Raw genomic sequence first — 17,068 nt, forward strand, 5'->3', positions numbered from 1 at the left:
AGCTGACGTTGCCATGCAGGTTCATCTGTCATAAGTCTCGTAACCTTAATGTAGTTTACACTAACGTTAATTTAACATTAAGGTTGCTGGGACACTTTCCGTTTTGTCTGTTCATATGATGTACATGTTGAATGCTGATGGACACGAACATTACATGAATGTAACTATAACTTATCCACTGTCCCCGAAGTACAAAGATTGCTGTCGCCGGATCAAGCTCCTTTTTGTGCTGTTTTACGAAACAGCGAGTTTTTTCCGGCGTAGCGCTTCATTGTTTGAAGCAAGCACAAGTTGTCTTCATAAGTTTGTCGGCTACTACCAGAGTGTAGCAGTAAATTCGTGCCTTTCATACCAGTTGTATCTCCCTGCTGTAGACTAACGCCTTAAATAGTTGACAGGGCTATTCTGAGGAGAAGGAAACTGTTGATGTAACTTGAAGCCCGGAAATGTCCAGAACACATTTTAGAATAAAAAATACAGGTGAAGGTGCAGGAATCCACTAAACGTCCCAAACACATTTTAGAATAAAAATACAAGTGAAGCCGGTGCAGGAATCCACAAACGTGCGTAAATACCAATATTGCCAGTACATCATATGCCTCAGCATGGATATGTTATAATATGTTCAATGTAAAAATCCTGAATAGTATACCTGTAACAAGCAATATTTGTAATTGTACACTTGTACTCCGTGTAAGCCGTTTCAGTTTGCTAGATACTTCATAATGTTTCACGGTAATTTGTTACATTTATGTATTTGCAGCTTTGACAGCTTTCCAAATATCATTTTAGATTTCAATTGTAAATTTAATTGAGAATTGCTAGAAAATTCAATTTCTTATTGAATTGAATTTGAATCAAATGTAAAAGAAAGGCAAGTTAATTGAATTCAGTGTAAAATCCCACCATATGTTTTGCATTAAAATCATTTAAGCCAACCTGGCAGTGGTTAACAACATTCCCAGACCAGCAAGTAAGGACGCGGCATTACCAATGCTTGAGTGCAAGTTAACTATGCTGTCCAAGAGCCAAAGTATGCATTCTGAAGACCTACAGACTAAATCCATTATAAGCCTTAAGAAGAGAAATGCAAAATGATAAAATAGAACCTTTAGCCATAAAAATACCACAGCCTAAATTTATGCAGAAGAAGGCAGTGCCATGGGGTGGGTACAGGAAGGTAACCAGTCTGAAGAGGTCGGTCTTCAGTCTGCTTTGGAAGATAGCCAGTGATGCTACTGCTCCTTTTATTTCATACTAACAATTACATTTATTTCATTTGTCACTTTAGAGGGACAGTTCACTTTAGATTTTTTGTGATTATTAGTATTAGTTCATGTTTTAAATTAGACCAGACTGTTTTCATGTATAATGAAGGATATTTTAGATACTTCTAGCAGTTTCTGAGGATGGGCGAGTTTCACAATGGCTGGTGTAGAGGCGTTTGGGGGTTTGTGGTCTAAGGCAGGAAAATACACTTCAACTTGAGTAACTTCAAATCCACTTGTACAATGACATTTTGTACACCATCATTTATTAAAAATGTCACTAAATTAGATTCTACTTCCTATTATTACAATTAAAATTCTGTATCCTGCAAGCTTTTAGAATTCAAATTATTATTTCTAGTGATGATTTTAATAGGAATAAATCCCTAAATTCTGAATTGACCCCACGCTATTGTCTCCAGTAAGATTCGTCTTTTGGGTTGCCGTTGCAAAGGTTTTATACTTTATTTTAGATAGCCAGCAACTAGGACAAAGTTGGGAACTTGTAGTTCTGAAGCTGTTGCAGGAGATAGTTTAAATGTGGTTGAGGAAAGCCTGAGATGAAATGGTCCTGAAAGATGACAATACCTTTAATAGACTTATAATGTATAGATCTAATTGCTTTTCTTTTGCGGTACTGTTAGGTGTGCTTGTTGTAATATCATGTTCTTTAGGTCTGACTAGTTTATGTTCATGCAAGTTATTTAATGTGGAAAAACATAAATGCATTATATTGAACTTAAAACTATCAGATAATGGCAACAATATTATTTTTGTAGTTTTTTTCTCTCAATTTTTCAGTCTTCAAAATTCCTGATTTAAATAATTTTCACAGCCTACATTTTCAAAAACAAGAAACCCTTGAAATTTCTCCTTTGCTCAGATTTGTTCCTGAATGTATGTGTTTTGATATTTATTGTGCTTATTAACATTCTCTCACCCTGATCACTCCATATTTGTGGAAGTATCTAAATCAGTAAATGTGCAGCTGTGATCTCCCATGCCAGACTTGCGACTTTGACTATATATATAAGAATAGCACCTGCAGTTACATTTCCTGCCTGTACTTCATGTTTGTGTGTGTGTGTGTGTGTGTGTGTGTGTTTGCGTGTATAACTGACATTAATGACCTACTGCATTATCCAATGCCCTCATTTATATGTTAATGTAAATTTCAAATTGAGATTCACTGCCTAATCAAAGTGCAAAACCTTTACACAAGTGTAGCACATTAACTGTACATTCAGACATCTGCTCCTGGTGCAAAAAAAGCACATAAACCATCAAAGAGGATACATTAATTTTTTTTCAATTCTGGAATTTCTATATGCTCTATTTCTAAACAGTGCACAAAATCACCTCATATCCTGCAAATGTACTATGATAGCTTACAGACTGTTGCTTTTCACATAGGTTAATTCTGAAACTTTGTCAATGAGTAATTTGTCTGTTTTGTATTGTCGTATTGTTGCCCAGTGTTTGTAATAGAAATTTTTTGACATTGAAAATGAACATTTCTTACAGTAACCACTGAAATCAAATACTTATATTAATTAATGTTTGCATTTTCATCAGCTGCCATAACTATTTAAAACTTCATGTATCCACCTGTCTGTCGATTGAGGGCGGATATGTGGGAGTGTATTATATAGCCTGTATTATATATAAGTACTGCTTATTAATAAACTTATATTGAATGGGAAGAGCACTGATGTTCCCATTCAGGGTTTGAATCCATGGAGTCCAGAGTACACGAGTGTAATTGAATGCGCTATAACCCCGCCAGGCCCCTTCTGTTCTGGGAGAGTTCTGTCCTGAAAAGTCGCCAAGATAGCCGGGCCGGGCAGGAAGCGCCACACCCCAGAGCCAGACCCCAGCAGTGACGGCGGTGCCGGACGGCCCGTGAGCAGCAAGTGGCTGAAGATGGCCAGCAGCAGCGCCGAGGCGGGCGGCCGACGCAGAGGCCAGCGCGGGACTGATGAAGGCGCCAACAGCAGCACCAGCAAGAAGAAGCAGAAGGACAGGGCCAACCAGGAGAGCCGCGAGGCTAAGCGCACCGCTAGCACCGAGCTCAAGAAAGGTAGGACCGCTGCAGCATTTCTGTCCCTTTCCAGCTGATTCTGTGGACCATTGGCTATTTTGCACTAACTGGGGAAAGTAAATGTTAGGGTTAGGGTTAGGGTTAGGGTTAAGCAGGTAGGATATCAGGTCACATAGGTGAACGTAACCTATTTTAAGCTACAGTAGGTGGTGTAAATGATTGAATCATTGATCAGAATTCCACCGCAAAAACAATTTGATGTTACATTCTAGTGCATATCACTGAAAAATGTGGTGTTTAATAATTTTCAATTGACAGATTGCTTCCCATATTGTACAACTTAAAATAGCATTTATTTTACGCCTGGAGTTCATTCTTCTAATTTGTACTGTCACCCTCCCATTTTCTCATCCACATATATCTTATTCCCATTTGTTATATTTCCTCCTCTACCTTATCCACTTCTACTTTGCGTATCATGTTGTCCTCTCATAATGCACTGCTTTCGGCTATTGATTTTATTCCCTCTGGGAGCAGTACATCAATAGGATTTGTGAGTTAATCCTCACCCCTTTTAAAGAAGAGAGAAACTGGTTTGTAAACCCTGTAACCCAAGGAAAACAATGATGCAGAAAATGAATAGGAAAGCATGATCTGTACACTTCAGATATAAATGCATGTTTTGTGACTTCGTTTGAGAGTCAAAGCAACTGAAGGCCATGGTACAAATATTTTTTTTAAACTAAGTTTACTGAAGGGTAGAGCAGAATTCAGTCATTTCAGAATTCAGATGCTTTGACTCATTGGCAAAATTGCCCTAAATTAAGGGATCAAAAATTTGCTTTCTCTTATAAAAGGACCAAACTCTGAAATTAAAAAGCAATGTCACTGTGATGTTTCTTTTGTGCCACCCCATTATGTGTTTGTGTTATCTGCTTTGCTGGATGTCATAACAGCTGGGGCATGTAGTTTTGCTTTGGAGCAAGTGGGTATTGTAGTCTTCTAACTATGGCCATCTTGAATTGTAGTCCACTGCAGTAACTTCAATGGCATCTGGCCATTTTTCCTAATATATTCTGGAGCCTCATTTTGATATTATGGGCAGTACATATTAAACCATTCTATGTGTAAAAAGTGGAATTCAAAGAACCTATTATTGTTTTTTATTTTCCAGTTTGCATTCATTTAGAAACCTGGCTGGCTTAAAAGCCAAAGTGTTTAGTTTGCCATTAAGATTGATGAGCACAGCATGCAAAAATGTATCTGTCTTTAATGTTGTATAAGACATATTTAGTTTGGATCTCTTATGATTCCACGGTTTCTGCCAGTGCAATGCAAGTCCGGCAGCCCGCCGGGCCTAAGTTGACCCCCCGCCAGGCGTAAGCATCGGGGAATTAAAAAAAAAAAAAAGTATTTTAAAGATGTTTTTTAAACTACAGTTACAGTGGGGCAGCTCGGTTGGAAAGCTCACCAGCGTCATCTGTTGGTTAAAACGTGAACGCACTATAGGAAAACAGCAGGTCTGAGATCAGTGTTCTTTACCCTAATTGTGCGTAGAGTGGCGTTCAACACTTGACGCTTCCAACTATCACAAGCTAACATTACCTAGCAAGCCACCATTTCTTATTTAGTAGGTTAACTAACCTCGTTACAAACTTCCGCGTTATCACTTAATCTAGTTGGTAAGTAGGCATACATTCTTTTTATGTTAACTTAAGCAGTGTGTAGGTAACGTTAAACTAGTAGCATGTAACGTTCGATACATTGTAACATTACATGACTTATTAATCGCCATCGAAATAACGACTTCACTTGTTTATTAATAACGTTAGCTTGATGACATTGATGTGCACGACAACGTTGTCATAATTTTTTTCCCGAACGTGAAAACTGCCGAACTTTTTTACATTTTGGACAGATGTGGCTACTCAGTAAATCTATCATTGTTTCCGTCGCAGCACTTTTGACACAAGCAATATTGGAAGCGCTATCCTAAAATTTCTTCTTACCGTGAAGAGTGACTGAACCGCAACCGTAGTAATGTGTTAACACTAAATTTTACAACAACGCTAGCTAACCTTTCGAAAGTCACGTTAAACAAGTAGAAATTAACGCCATCAGCGGTGATTAACAAATCTACCAAGTATTTTATAGTATTTTGGATTTGCAGGCGTGGATTTCAAATTATTTGTATTTTCTTGTAGACCATTAAGAGCAATGGAGAAGAGCCAACGTCCTAATTGTCAAATGGTCTGTACCCACCGCTTACAGCAAAGTGCTATAGTTATTTTTGGCTGGACTGCAATAGCGGGGCAGTCTTCAAAACCATATACTAGGTTTTGACCTGGTCTTGTTTTTAAAGTGAAAGGAAACCACTGGGTGCCCTAGTGACAGGTGCTGCGCTGAAAAATGAGCAGGCAAAATCCCTTAAACTGATTAACGTTATTATTGGTGTCAACTTGCTTTTAATTATTGTACTTGATTAGAAATGACATAATACTAAATATGATACAGTTCTCCTCAATTAGTTTAGACGAGATAAATATTCTATTTGCGTCGCAAAATTGTGCACATTTCAATTGACACTAGCATATTAAAAACTGGATAAACGTACACACTCCGAAAATGTTCATGGCAAAGATCTGGAATACGCAGATTTTGTCATTTGAGCGAGCACAGGTTAGATGGCATTTTTGAGTTTATAATTTATTTTGAATTTATTTAGAAAATAAAATATTAAATCAGAAAAAAGCAGGTGGTTTTAATGTTGTGGCTGATCGGTGTATGTAGGAAATGTAATTAGTGAAATTGCAGCATAATAAAATAGAGTGATTACTATCGCGCTATATTTTTATGAAAGGCTATATGATTATCTAGTATAATGGAATGAGAGCGCCCTTACGTGTCTCAAGAATGCAGGGTGTGGATATGTTTTAACTTCATTACTTGAATAATATGCCTTTGTTGGCACAGGACTTGGCTTTGGGGGTGGAGCACAATGGCCTGCAAATGTAAGAGTGGCAGGTCCTTCATTCAGTTAAGAAGAAACAACTGGAAACTGTTATTCTGACAATGGTGACTTGTCATCATGGAAATAACAAGTAACCCAGGGTTCAGTTTGCATACCTAGGGTTCAGGAAGAAGATTTTATAAACCAGGGAGTCGGGCTATCCTTTCCATTTAGCTTTGCGACTGGAGTTCTCGGGTTTCCTCCAAAGGGAAGTTTATTTTGAGTGATAAAATTCACATAAACTGGAGCCAAATAAACTGGAGGCAAAACTCTTAAACTACTAACAAATACAATAAATCATTTGAAGATTAAATCCACGGTTTTTGAGTGCTCGAATGTACAAGATGTTCATGTCCTCTGTACCATCTGAATGGCTTGTGTTAATTACATATAATGAGAATGGCCAGGGATCCTTGGACAAGCAGGTGCATTTGCCTGGCGATGCATGATCATTACATTGACATCGGTTATGTTGTCAAGTTGTCTTTTTTGGAATCATTGAGTCATGCAGACCATGATGTTATGAAAGTAAACCGCTATGGCTTTATTGCAGAATGTTCCGTTCTTGAAATTCTCTTTTGATTGATTGAATGATTGATAACATTTGAAGGCAGAAAACTTCTGCTGTTGCATGTCCATCACTAGGATAAAACAGCCCGGTTAACTGAACTGTGTAATGTAGCCTGGCATAGAGAGGAAAGGGCTTTGCACTGTAGGTAGATGTGTGCATTCTGAAGGGGAATGTGCGATTGTGTGCTTGTGAAGCTGCTTTGTTTTTGTACCCTTGAGCGATTTCCTTCACCCTCCATTTGGTTCAGCAAGAGCAGGATGATGGACAGTCACATTGCCAGTGTGTCTTTGGAAGGGATTATGATGGAGTTAACCCAGTGGAAATGGGTCATGGGTCCCTCATCCTGGACTTTGCTCAGTCTTTGGAAGATCCAGCTAAATGTCATTGGGACGGAAATATGCAAGATGTGCCAGAGCTATCAAAAAGAACAGGTGACAATATGATACTTATGATCAAGAGTATTATAATAAGTATAATTTAGCAGCCACAGAGTGTGAATGCTTTATTATTCAGTGAGCGGACTGGATGTCCTTTGTGTGAGAACAGCAGCTACATGTCCTCAGGCAGCCTGGAACATGATCCCTGACACTCTCATTTTTCTTTGTATATTCTTCTTTCCGTGACGGCTTTTGAACACGATAAGCGTTATTTCTTTAAATATATTCTCTGCCTTGCAAAGAAAATGGCATCTTCCATGAGAATGCTTGGGATACTTGCCGTTCTGGTCACCTAAATGTTCTGAGCAATGAAGTATCTCCTTTCGTCTTGTAGGCTTTTCAAGAAGACCTCCAGTTTTTGCTAATATTAAGTACATATAATATGATCACTTTACGTAGTAGGCTAGATTGAGGTGAGCTACCATAGTCTGCATATTGAATGGTAATTTTAGTGTGCGTAGGTATGTGTGAATGTGATTCCATTGTTATCTGTGCTGCAGTGTTTTTACTGTGAAATCTGCATGACTGATGACAGGTTTCATGTATTGCTGGGAGCTCGTATTTCCTTCAGGAACTCTGGGTGAAGGCCCTGCTGGAAAAATGTTTTAGTGTAAACACCCTTTGATCAGATGGGTAGGTGTGTATGCGCGTGTGTGTGCGCGCGTGTGCGCATGTGTGCGTGTGCACGTGTGCGCGCGTGTGTGCGTGCGTGTGTGTGTGTGTATGTGCGTGTGTGTGTGCGCGCGTGCATGTGCCATGCTCCCATTCCTGCTGAAGTATTGAAATACAAGCTGGTGTGAACTCGACCTCAGTGAAAATGGGTTTGTCAAGGTCATGCAAACGGTTCTGCTTCTCCCTTGCTTTGTATCACCAATACATTAGACTAATCAATTCAGTGGCTTTGCATTCTGGACCATGAGTACTGTGGCATCATCCCACAATAGAAGCCCTCTTTGTGTAAGTGTTGCATTAAAAGTGCATTTTTTCCCATCTTAACCAGTGCCGTTTGGGGCAAAATAACTTGTATTTATGACCAATGTAGAAAGCAATGTACTTTTTATTATTTCATTACTGGATAGTCCCTGGGCTCACTGTCAGGAGTGAAAGAGGGGTTCATTTTTCTTGTGACCTTTAGAGGGGTCGCATAAGTGCTTGTTGGTATATGTGCTGTGTGTGTGTGTGTGTGTGCGCGCGCGCGCATGTTGCATGTACGCACGCGCATGCACACATGCAGCATAGTAGTAAAGGTGAAAGCAAATGTAGCTTCCAAATAACTGGCACTTGTCTCTGAGTGTGTGTACACTGAGCACCAGTGCCATGCTCCTTCTTAGATCTGACTACTTTTTACTCATTTTGTCTGAACGGAAACAAATGGGAAAGTTTGGATAGCTCAAGATGGGCAGCAGCTCGTCTGGTGCAGCTGTGACGGAAGGTATTGTGGTATTGTAGATGCAGATAATATTTATCTGTATGTCTCATACTGGAATCTTTACTGAATTATGGCCATTCTGCAACATAATTGATATTTTGAGTTCTCTGTTAGCCTATATGGTTTCACACCATTTTAGTATTTCTTTTTGTAGTGTAATTTATTAATTTAATTCATTCTAGTGGTTAAGGTTTGGAATTAAATACATGAATATTTTGTAATTGCTCATGATGCCATTAGTGACATCCATTTATATTATTAGTTTCCTTTTTCAACAAGGATTTTGTTAAAGAGGACTAATTTCAGTCATGAGTGAAATTTACTGACTGGCTTGCTTACTATTGACTTTAAGCTCTAAAAATAGCACACTGCTTTTGAACCTTACAGGATCAGATGCTGGGTTTGTATACAGTGATGTTTCTGATGTCTCATGGTTAATGGTGGTAATTAGCCTACATAATGCGCCAGTTTTGAAGGCAATGACTTGTCTGCGTATTTGTCACATGCAGTGCAGTGATACATTGTATGAATTTGTATTTTAAAGCTCTTTGTGAAATTGCAAGAATTGAAGAGTCTATGACAGTTTAGATTAGCTCACCACTTAAATGCAGATATTTCATATTGAAATAAGATAGCCCGATTCACTGTTTTAAAAATAATCAATTATATTTTTTGTTTTTGCATATTTTTTAAACATTCAAATTGAAATTTGGCAAATTGAATTTAAACTTTTTTTAATTTATTATTGCTACCTTGCTCATTCCTAAACCTTTCTGAACTGAGCTTCAGTTCTGCAAGATATATTGAGACTATGTTTAGTAATAAGTGGACTAACTAACGTCATAGGTAGTCTGTAAATGTACATCATCATTCTATTGACAACTTTATTAAAGCATGTCAGAGTTCATCAAATGCAGGTACCTACACCAGCTAATCAAAACAGTACATGCTTATGTGCATTCATCCAAAGCAGTGGGTTCAGTAATGAGCTTAGCTTATGAATCCAATTGGGCATTTCAAATAGGCGGAAAATAGGCAGAAGAATTAAGTTCTGCATGGAATGACCTCACAGCACAGGCAGATAAACTTCTGCTGACTGCACAAACCCAGTGGCAGTGCAACTGTTGTGTTGCTGGAGAAGAGTGGTACATGTCTCCGTTATGATGTGATCTGTTGCTATTATGTCTTGTTATGAATTATTTAAAGCTGCATGACATGTTGTGGTGAGAGCTTTTAAAAATTCCCTTCTGTCCCTTCTGTTTAATTCTGGTGGAACACAGACATCAGCATCTGCTGGTATTTAAGAGGGCTTTAAAATGGCTCCCACACTGCCTTTCAGTGTTACAGTCATTAAACTACGCTATGATATAATATATGACATTTATTTCCAGGGCACAAATTCAAATGGGCTGAGATAAATAAGAAAAACTCTCCAGAAATGCTGGATTTGAATACTGCACTGTACATAAGCCTATCTTGTTGCCAGAAGCACTCATATAAGTCCTGGGCTGAAACATGACTTTAACTGGTCTGTTAATAGACTGAAACCAGTTCAAGGTCGGAAATTCAGGGTTGATATCCATTTTCAGCCATGCTTCTCTCAGTTGTAACTGATGAGGTTAGGCTCTGTGTGGGGTATGAGGACACTGAGTGGTGTGTGTGTGTGTGTGTGTGTGTGTGCTGTAGATGCCTTCCTGGACTGGAAACAGAACGCTAACGAGGTGATTGTGAAGCTGCGCTCTGGTGACGGCGTCCTGAAGGTGGAGGACGTGAACGTGGCTTTTTCTGACACCGCCTGTCAGGTCCGATTCCCAGGTGAGTCCCGAGCCGTCGCGCTTGTGCATTAGCAAATGGGCCATCAGAAACCTTTTAGAGGCAATCAGACTGCGCAAGCGTGCCCCAAATAAGCGCGCATGAAATCCTGCCAATTTCAGCTCTAAATGTGTGTTCTGTTTTGGTTGACATAATTTACATAATAAAGTCAGTTCCACAGGCTCGTGGGAAAGCAAAGACGGTTTAGCCCGTTTAGCAGAAAAAAAACCTAGTCTTGTGACGCTGTTAGAAAATGATTTAAATGTATTTATACTTATGGATGAAAATATGAGTATATCCCACTGCAATTTAGGAGTATCCAAATGCTGTGTGAAAAGCAAACTAAGAAATGGTGTGTAGTGACTGAGGTTGAGCACTGATTTCGATCTGTCTTTATGTTTTGTGAAAAGCTTCCTCGACTCATTTTGGCGCGTCTGCGTGAAACGCAGGCCTTCAGCTGGGTAGCATTGAGGGTATGAGTGTGACAGGAGCCCTTCGGGCCTGCAGTACAAGCGTGAGTGTGATGGGCTGTGACTGCTATTTTCAGATGGGAGCCAGTGGGGCTGTCACCTGCGCGCCGAGATCGAGAGTTCCTGCAGCAAGGTTCAGTACAAGGAGAAGGGCAGCTTCCTGCAGCTGGTCATGCAGAAGAAGATCCCCTTCAACACCTGGCCATCTTTGATGGTAAAATGATCTCCACAGCTCACGTACACACTGTCTCTGACTGTGTGTGAATTCTCTCTGTAACCTTAAAGCATATTCTAAGACTTGTGTGTGTTTGTGTCTTATTGAAGGCAACCAAAAAAGAGAAGGAACCTGTAAGTATCCAGACTGACAACAGCAAAGAGCAGCCAGTGAAGCTAGAGAAAGTGGAGGAGAAGGTGGAGGCGCCCAGGGCCTCCGCACACCCGTCGCCCCTGACCGAGCAGAAGCGCAGCAAACCCGAGCGTGGCGTCAAGCGCTCCATAAAGAACAAGCTGCCCGACAAGGGCGAGTCCCCCGGGACCAAGGGCGCAGAGACGCCCAAACACGTGGGCAAAGGGGACCTGCCGGCCGAGCCCAGCGCCAAGCGCACCAGCCGCCCAGTCAGGGGCCCCAGAGACGCTGAGCAGGGGGTCCTGAGGGACGCCCAGGCCAAGGGTCCAGCTAATGGTAAAGCAGAGGCCGAGGCTGCCGTCACCCAAAATGGCCGACCGAAACAGGCCGGCCGAGAGAAGACGCCTCCGGCCACACAGGTGGAGCCCTCCACAGAGTGCAGTCATGGAGTCAAATCCCAGGTAGGCCCACCAGTCTCTCTCTCTCTCTCACACACACGCACACACCACACACACACGCACACACACACGAGATTGTTTTCAGTTGTATTAGATTTGTTGAGGTGAATTTATGGTCTTAAGATGAGGATATGCTTCTCACTGCTCAGTCAAAGTTAAAAGGTTGTGAAGGTTTCATAGATCACTTTTGTCACCAGAAGGTACATTAATAGGGTGACACTGGCAAAGAACCGCATCGTTTACATTATAAAGTTTATTTTTTTATTCAGAATGTTAATGGAACCTGGGGAGTGCTACAGCTTATAATCTTACTGTGCTCTTTGTACCCAGGGCCATGTTTCAGAACAGGGTACTCAAAATCAGAGTCAGTGCTATGTGAGTACTCTCGCCTGTCTGTGTTCTCATTTCACTGCGCTGCGCTCTGTGGCAGGTGACAGCGCAGGAGGAGGAGAGCTCCCCGGCCTGTGCGTCCCAGCCTGGGGCGGGTGAGGAGGACAGCCCCGCCGCGGAAGCTGCCCCGGCCGCTGTGCCCGAGCCTGGGGCAGCTGAGGGGAGCCCCGCCCCGGCTGGAGAAGAGCCCGCTCACGTGACGGGCGCGGCAGCTGGGGCAGCCGAAACGGCACAGGGGCGACCGGAGGGGGAGACGGGAGCCGAGGCAGGAAGAAAGGAGCCTGTGGAGCCCGAGGCGACCACACCGCCCAGCCTGCAGAGAGCGGGAGAGGCCAGCCCAGCTACCGTCTGCAAGCAGGACCCTGCCAGCAAGGCTGGCACGCAGGACGAGAAGACGGACAAGCCCAAAGAGGAGCCCCTGGAGAAGGAGCAGGAAGGTGCAGCGCTGGTTTTCTATTATTATACCATGATGTCTTTGCGCAGTTAGGAATCTAATGCATAGTTACTGGTGATAACGCTGTAAACTGTATTTTTGCTCTCTAAGGACATGTTCCTCGTTACCTTTCACAGCTCCGGAGCCCATGGTGAATCTGAAGTTTGTGAAGAACGACTCGTATGAGAAAGGCAATGACCTGATGGTGGTGAACGTGTACATGAAAGGGATATGCAGGGAGACTGCGGAGGTGCTATTCCGGGAGCAAGACTTCACGCTCATCTTCCAGACCAGGTGACCGCCCCGGGCACAGGTCCCCAGCCTGCACAGCGCCCCCTGGCCTCTGACCAGGACTGACGGCTCCAAGGGGAATAAATACTGCGGATTTTAATCTGTCACCAGCTACTATCACCGCACGTATTTATAGTTTATAGTTTCATTGTGTAAGGGTTAAGAGATGCGTTGGCAGATCGTTATAACTCGGTTGTTTTTTTTTCCTTTCGACAGTGATGCAAATTTTTTGCGGCTTCATCCGGACTGTGGACCAAACACTGTCTTTAAGTGGCAGGTCAAACTCAGGTAGGGCCTCTAAATCACGTGAAAGTATGTGTCATAATGAACTGTAACTGTGGTGTCCGGTATCTGGGAAACCGAGCTCCTGGCTTCGAGTATGTTATTTAGAAGCAGAATTGCAGAGAAAAGGAAAGCACCAGGAATTGAACTCGCAATCAAAAAATGTTCAGATGTCTCAGACTTGCATGCATGCACAATAGAAAGTTAGTTACATGAGGGATGCTCGTTGTAATAGGTTTAAAACTGAATGTATGTAAAGCGGGATGAATCTGGGTTCAACTGTTAAACTGTTAAATTGTGAATTGTAACCATTGAATAAGAATTCAGTTCAGTGAGTTTTACCGGGACTCTTGTCTTCCTTTGGGTCTGTCTCTAATGCAGACCATTTAATTGTGTAGTTTTTGTGTATGTATAAGGGTATGAATGGTGGGTCTAATTTTGTCCCCGTTTGCAGGAATCTCATCCACCCTGACCAGTCTACCTACGCCTTCACCCCGTCCCGAATCGATATCACACTAAAGAAGAGGCACAGCCAGCGCTGGGGGGGCCTGGAGGCCCCCGCAACACAAGGTCTGCAGCCTGGCTTCTGTCTGCCCTGCCTTTCTTAAGCCACCGCACACCCAGCTCGTTATAGACAGAAAAATCCTCCAGATGAGCCATACCAGTCTGCTGTGTGTAGACTTCGGTCTCCCTTATTCTACATAGAGACTTTTGGCCCGCCAATGGCAAGGGCTCTGTACATGCTGAGCCAATCAAAGGGTTGGAGGGTGTAGACAGACGTTAGTAAAAGTTGCCTGGTAATGTCCGTGCAGCCCTTTCATCACCCATCATTTGAACATGAATGGAGCAAATATGAACTGTTCTGTGTAAACGGCAACATGTGTAAAACCCAAAGCAAAAGAGAAAAACAGAAGTAGATCTGCAAGTGTGCCATGAACACAAATCCTTTTCTGTTTGGTTTCGCATCCTCAGCTGCTGGGCCATCACGCTGCTCGGCCTTTAGCTCCTAACCACAAGCTCTATTCTCCTCTGTTTAAGGTGCAGTGGGTGGCGCCAAGGTTGCTGTGCCCTCAGGGCCTGCCTCTCTTGATAAGACTCAGCCAGGGAGCAGCCAGCACGCGCTCCCCGCCAAGGAGGAGCCCCGGGCGGGGGAGCAGAAGGAGAAGGCCCCACGCGCCGAGGACAACAGCGGCCTGGACGCGGTGGCGGCCCGCACCGTCGCCGAACACGTGCCCATCAAGCAGGAGCCGCTCCTCGCCGCTGCGGTGAGGACTGAAGGGGGATTTCTGAGGCTACGCGCTGCAGAATGTGCTGGAAACGCCATTAGGCTAACGGCATCCACGTGGCGGCTGCACTTGAGTTGCATTCATTTCCCTCTCTCTCATTAGTTTGTGGGAAATGGAATGAATTCAGATCTCAGATCAATGACTCATGCTTTGTCCTTGTTATCAATGTGTCATACAGAACAACAAACAAGATGGCTGACGCTATGAATATTGTTGCATTGAAAAATTACCTCAGGTCCTCATCTATATGTATTTATTCTCTGGCAGTCCTAGAAGCAAGGATAATTGGGGACAACGATTCATTGTCCTTAAAGGGGTAGAAAGCAGGTTTTCACCCTGGTGGCAACAGGTGTGAATTATATTGAAATTCAAATGAACATGAAATGCCACTAATGTATTAGGAAGCACAGATGGGCTAATACCCATATTATATGGTAATGCCCCATGCTGCTCCTGGTCGAGTAGGTGGGTGATACATGCACAACAGCCTGACAACTTGTATCTTCCTGAAGTTATGACGAAGCATGTCAGACCACAAATTTAGACAAGGGCAATAGTCTAAAGTTATAAATTGCCGTCTTTTCAGTAAGACTACATGAGATGAAAGCCGCTTGGTTTTGTACTGAAACTGATGGTTTTGCTATGTGGATTAATGTGATATTTCACAGTAGCAAAACATCTTTCATCGAAAGGAGGAAATCTTATGATTTTCTGGTGTAGCATGACCTAAGTTTGGTTTAGGCTTTATATACATAGTTTACAGTTTACAGGAATTTAGTATGTGGTCAGTATGATCTTACAAATAAATAATTGATCGTTTCAGCAATGTAGACATATGAGTGGTCAGTTCATTGCTGGCCATGAACATTCAGCGCCAGCTATTTCAGTTCAAGATGGGGAAATTTTTGCATTCATATAAAAATAGAATATGAGAGAAACCTTTCCGCTAAAAAGCCTGTACATAAGTCGTTCCCTTCATTCCTATTTTGAGCGTTCGCTGATTGGAGAATCCAGCATTATCCAGGCCTTGAAGCAGAAAGCTGTGGACCGCCGTTGACAGAGTCGTGTTGTTTGGCTCGGGCACTGAGGACGCTGGTGACTATGGGAGCACTGTGCACAGCCTGTCATTGTGAATGCATTACTAATGCATTACCATTAGCGCCAGCTTCAGCAGTGCCCTTTAATTCATCACTCGCAGCGCTCATCTTATTTATAAACAGTGATTCAGCCGAAACGGTTCAGAGGACATAAACACGCTCGGAGGTTCGTCCTACCCAAGTCGCGTTCACTGTTGGCTGCAGATTTATCATGATTTATCATTCAGTGATGTTTGAAAAAAGTTTAATTTCTGCCCTCTTCCTCCCCCTCTCTCCTCCTCTTCCTCTCCCATCAGCCTAAGCCCACGTGTATGGTGCCGCCTATGACCCACGCGCCTCCTGCTGGCAGCGAGCGCGCTGAGGAAGAGGAGGAGAAGAAGGTTTGCTTGCCAGGCTTCACGGGCCTGGTCAACCTGGGCAACACCTGCTTCATGAACAGTGTCATCCAGTCGCTGTCCAACACGCGTGAGCTGCGTGACTACTTTCATGGTGAGGCTCTGTTCTCCACACGTCCTCTCCTCTCCTTCCTGCATCGCAGCCTCCAACCGACAGTGCATTCAGTAACACTTCAATTAAAATTAGAATAAATTACACTTACTGAAAGTTTTTTAGTAATGTGACATTTCGTTTCAACAGTTACACGTTGCAGTGATGTATTTTTAACTGCTTCCTGGTTTGTCACGTTTGTTAGGGCCTGTCGTGCCGTGCAGCCTGTTCGTAGGAAGCAACATTGCTCATAACTGTGACATTGTCTGAGTGCGCATTGATAATCCTTTTCTGTGTGTTTGCTCGCAGATCGGGCGTTTGAGACGGAGATTAACTGTAGCAACCCGCTGGGCACGGGTGGGCGGCTGGCTATCGGCTTTGCGGTGCTGCTCCGGGCCCTGTGGAAGGGAACGCACCACGCCTTCCAGCCCTCCAAGCTCAAGGTACGCAGGAAGACGCTTTCTCTGAGCAGCTAGTGTGCATCTAGTAATGCTTTCAGTTACTCATTAGGCTACAGAATTAGCGTCGCCATTTTTAGCTTCGCGCTGTATCTGCATTTATGCAGCTGTCGAACGAGCAGCTGAACTGCTGAAGGCTGCCCTGCTATCAGGCCAACTGTACATCTTACTCCTCTTCCAAATGACCAGCAGTGGATTTCAGTTCATCTGATGCATAACTATTTAATTTTGACTGAAAATGTGGAGAGAGTAGAGTAAAGAGAGTTATTTCTTGCTGTGTTGCTGCTACCTGAGTTTGTAGGTTCAAATTAAAACATTTTGTAGATTTATGCCTTGGTACAAAATAAGTTGGTCTTCTGCTAGTGATTTAATCATGTTCATCTTTATTTGCAGTTGAGGTTAATTGCTTGATTCAGCAAGCCTGCAATTTAAGCTGTGAGTGCTTGCTTCTGTAAATATTTGAGAACTTTGATTTGGTTTTCATGAAGTGGTGTCCTGGATTG

The 17,068-nt window shown here is 42.7% G+C and overlaps 1 protein-coding gene across 4 annotated transcripts in view; it reads left to right on the forward strand.

The window, feature by feature from the left end:
* Positions 1-17,068, forward strand: part of usp19 (ubiquitin specific peptidase 19) — a 34,296-nt gene that overhangs the window by 963 nt on the left and 16,265 nt on the right. For 2 of the 4 annotated variants that reach the window (XM_064298167.1, XM_064298169.1), the window contains exons 2-12: positions 3,055-3,348; positions 10,443-10,571; positions 11,116-11,252; positions 11,363-11,845; positions 12,273-12,669; positions 12,803-12,959; positions 13,173-13,244; positions 13,693-13,808; positions 14,277-14,503; positions 15,918-16,110; positions 16,417-16,550. In XM_064298167.1, the coding sequence (XP_064154237.1) occupies positions 3,192-3,348; positions 10,443-10,571; positions 11,116-11,252; positions 11,363-11,845; positions 12,273-12,669; positions 12,803-12,959; positions 13,173-13,244; positions 13,693-13,808; positions 14,277-14,503; positions 15,918-16,110; positions 16,417-16,550 (2,202 nt within the window). In that variant the 5' untranslated portion in view covers positions 3,055-3,191. The remainder of the gene's footprint in view (positions 1-3,054; positions 3,349-10,442; positions 10,572-11,115; positions 11,253-11,362; positions 11,846-12,272; positions 12,670-12,802; positions 12,960-13,172; positions 13,245-13,692; positions 13,809-14,276; positions 14,504-15,917; positions 16,111-16,416; positions 16,551-17,068) is intronic. The other 2 variants (XM_064298168.1, XM_064298170.1) reach the window with 1 other exon arrangement.

This window comes from Anguilla rostrata, chromosome 11, assembly GCF_018555375.3.
Source record: "Anguilla rostrata isolate EN2019 chromosome 11, ASM1855537v3, whole genome shotgun sequence".
NCBI lineage: Eukaryota > Metazoa > Chordata > Actinopteri > Anguilliformes > Anguillidae > Anguilla > Anguilla rostrata.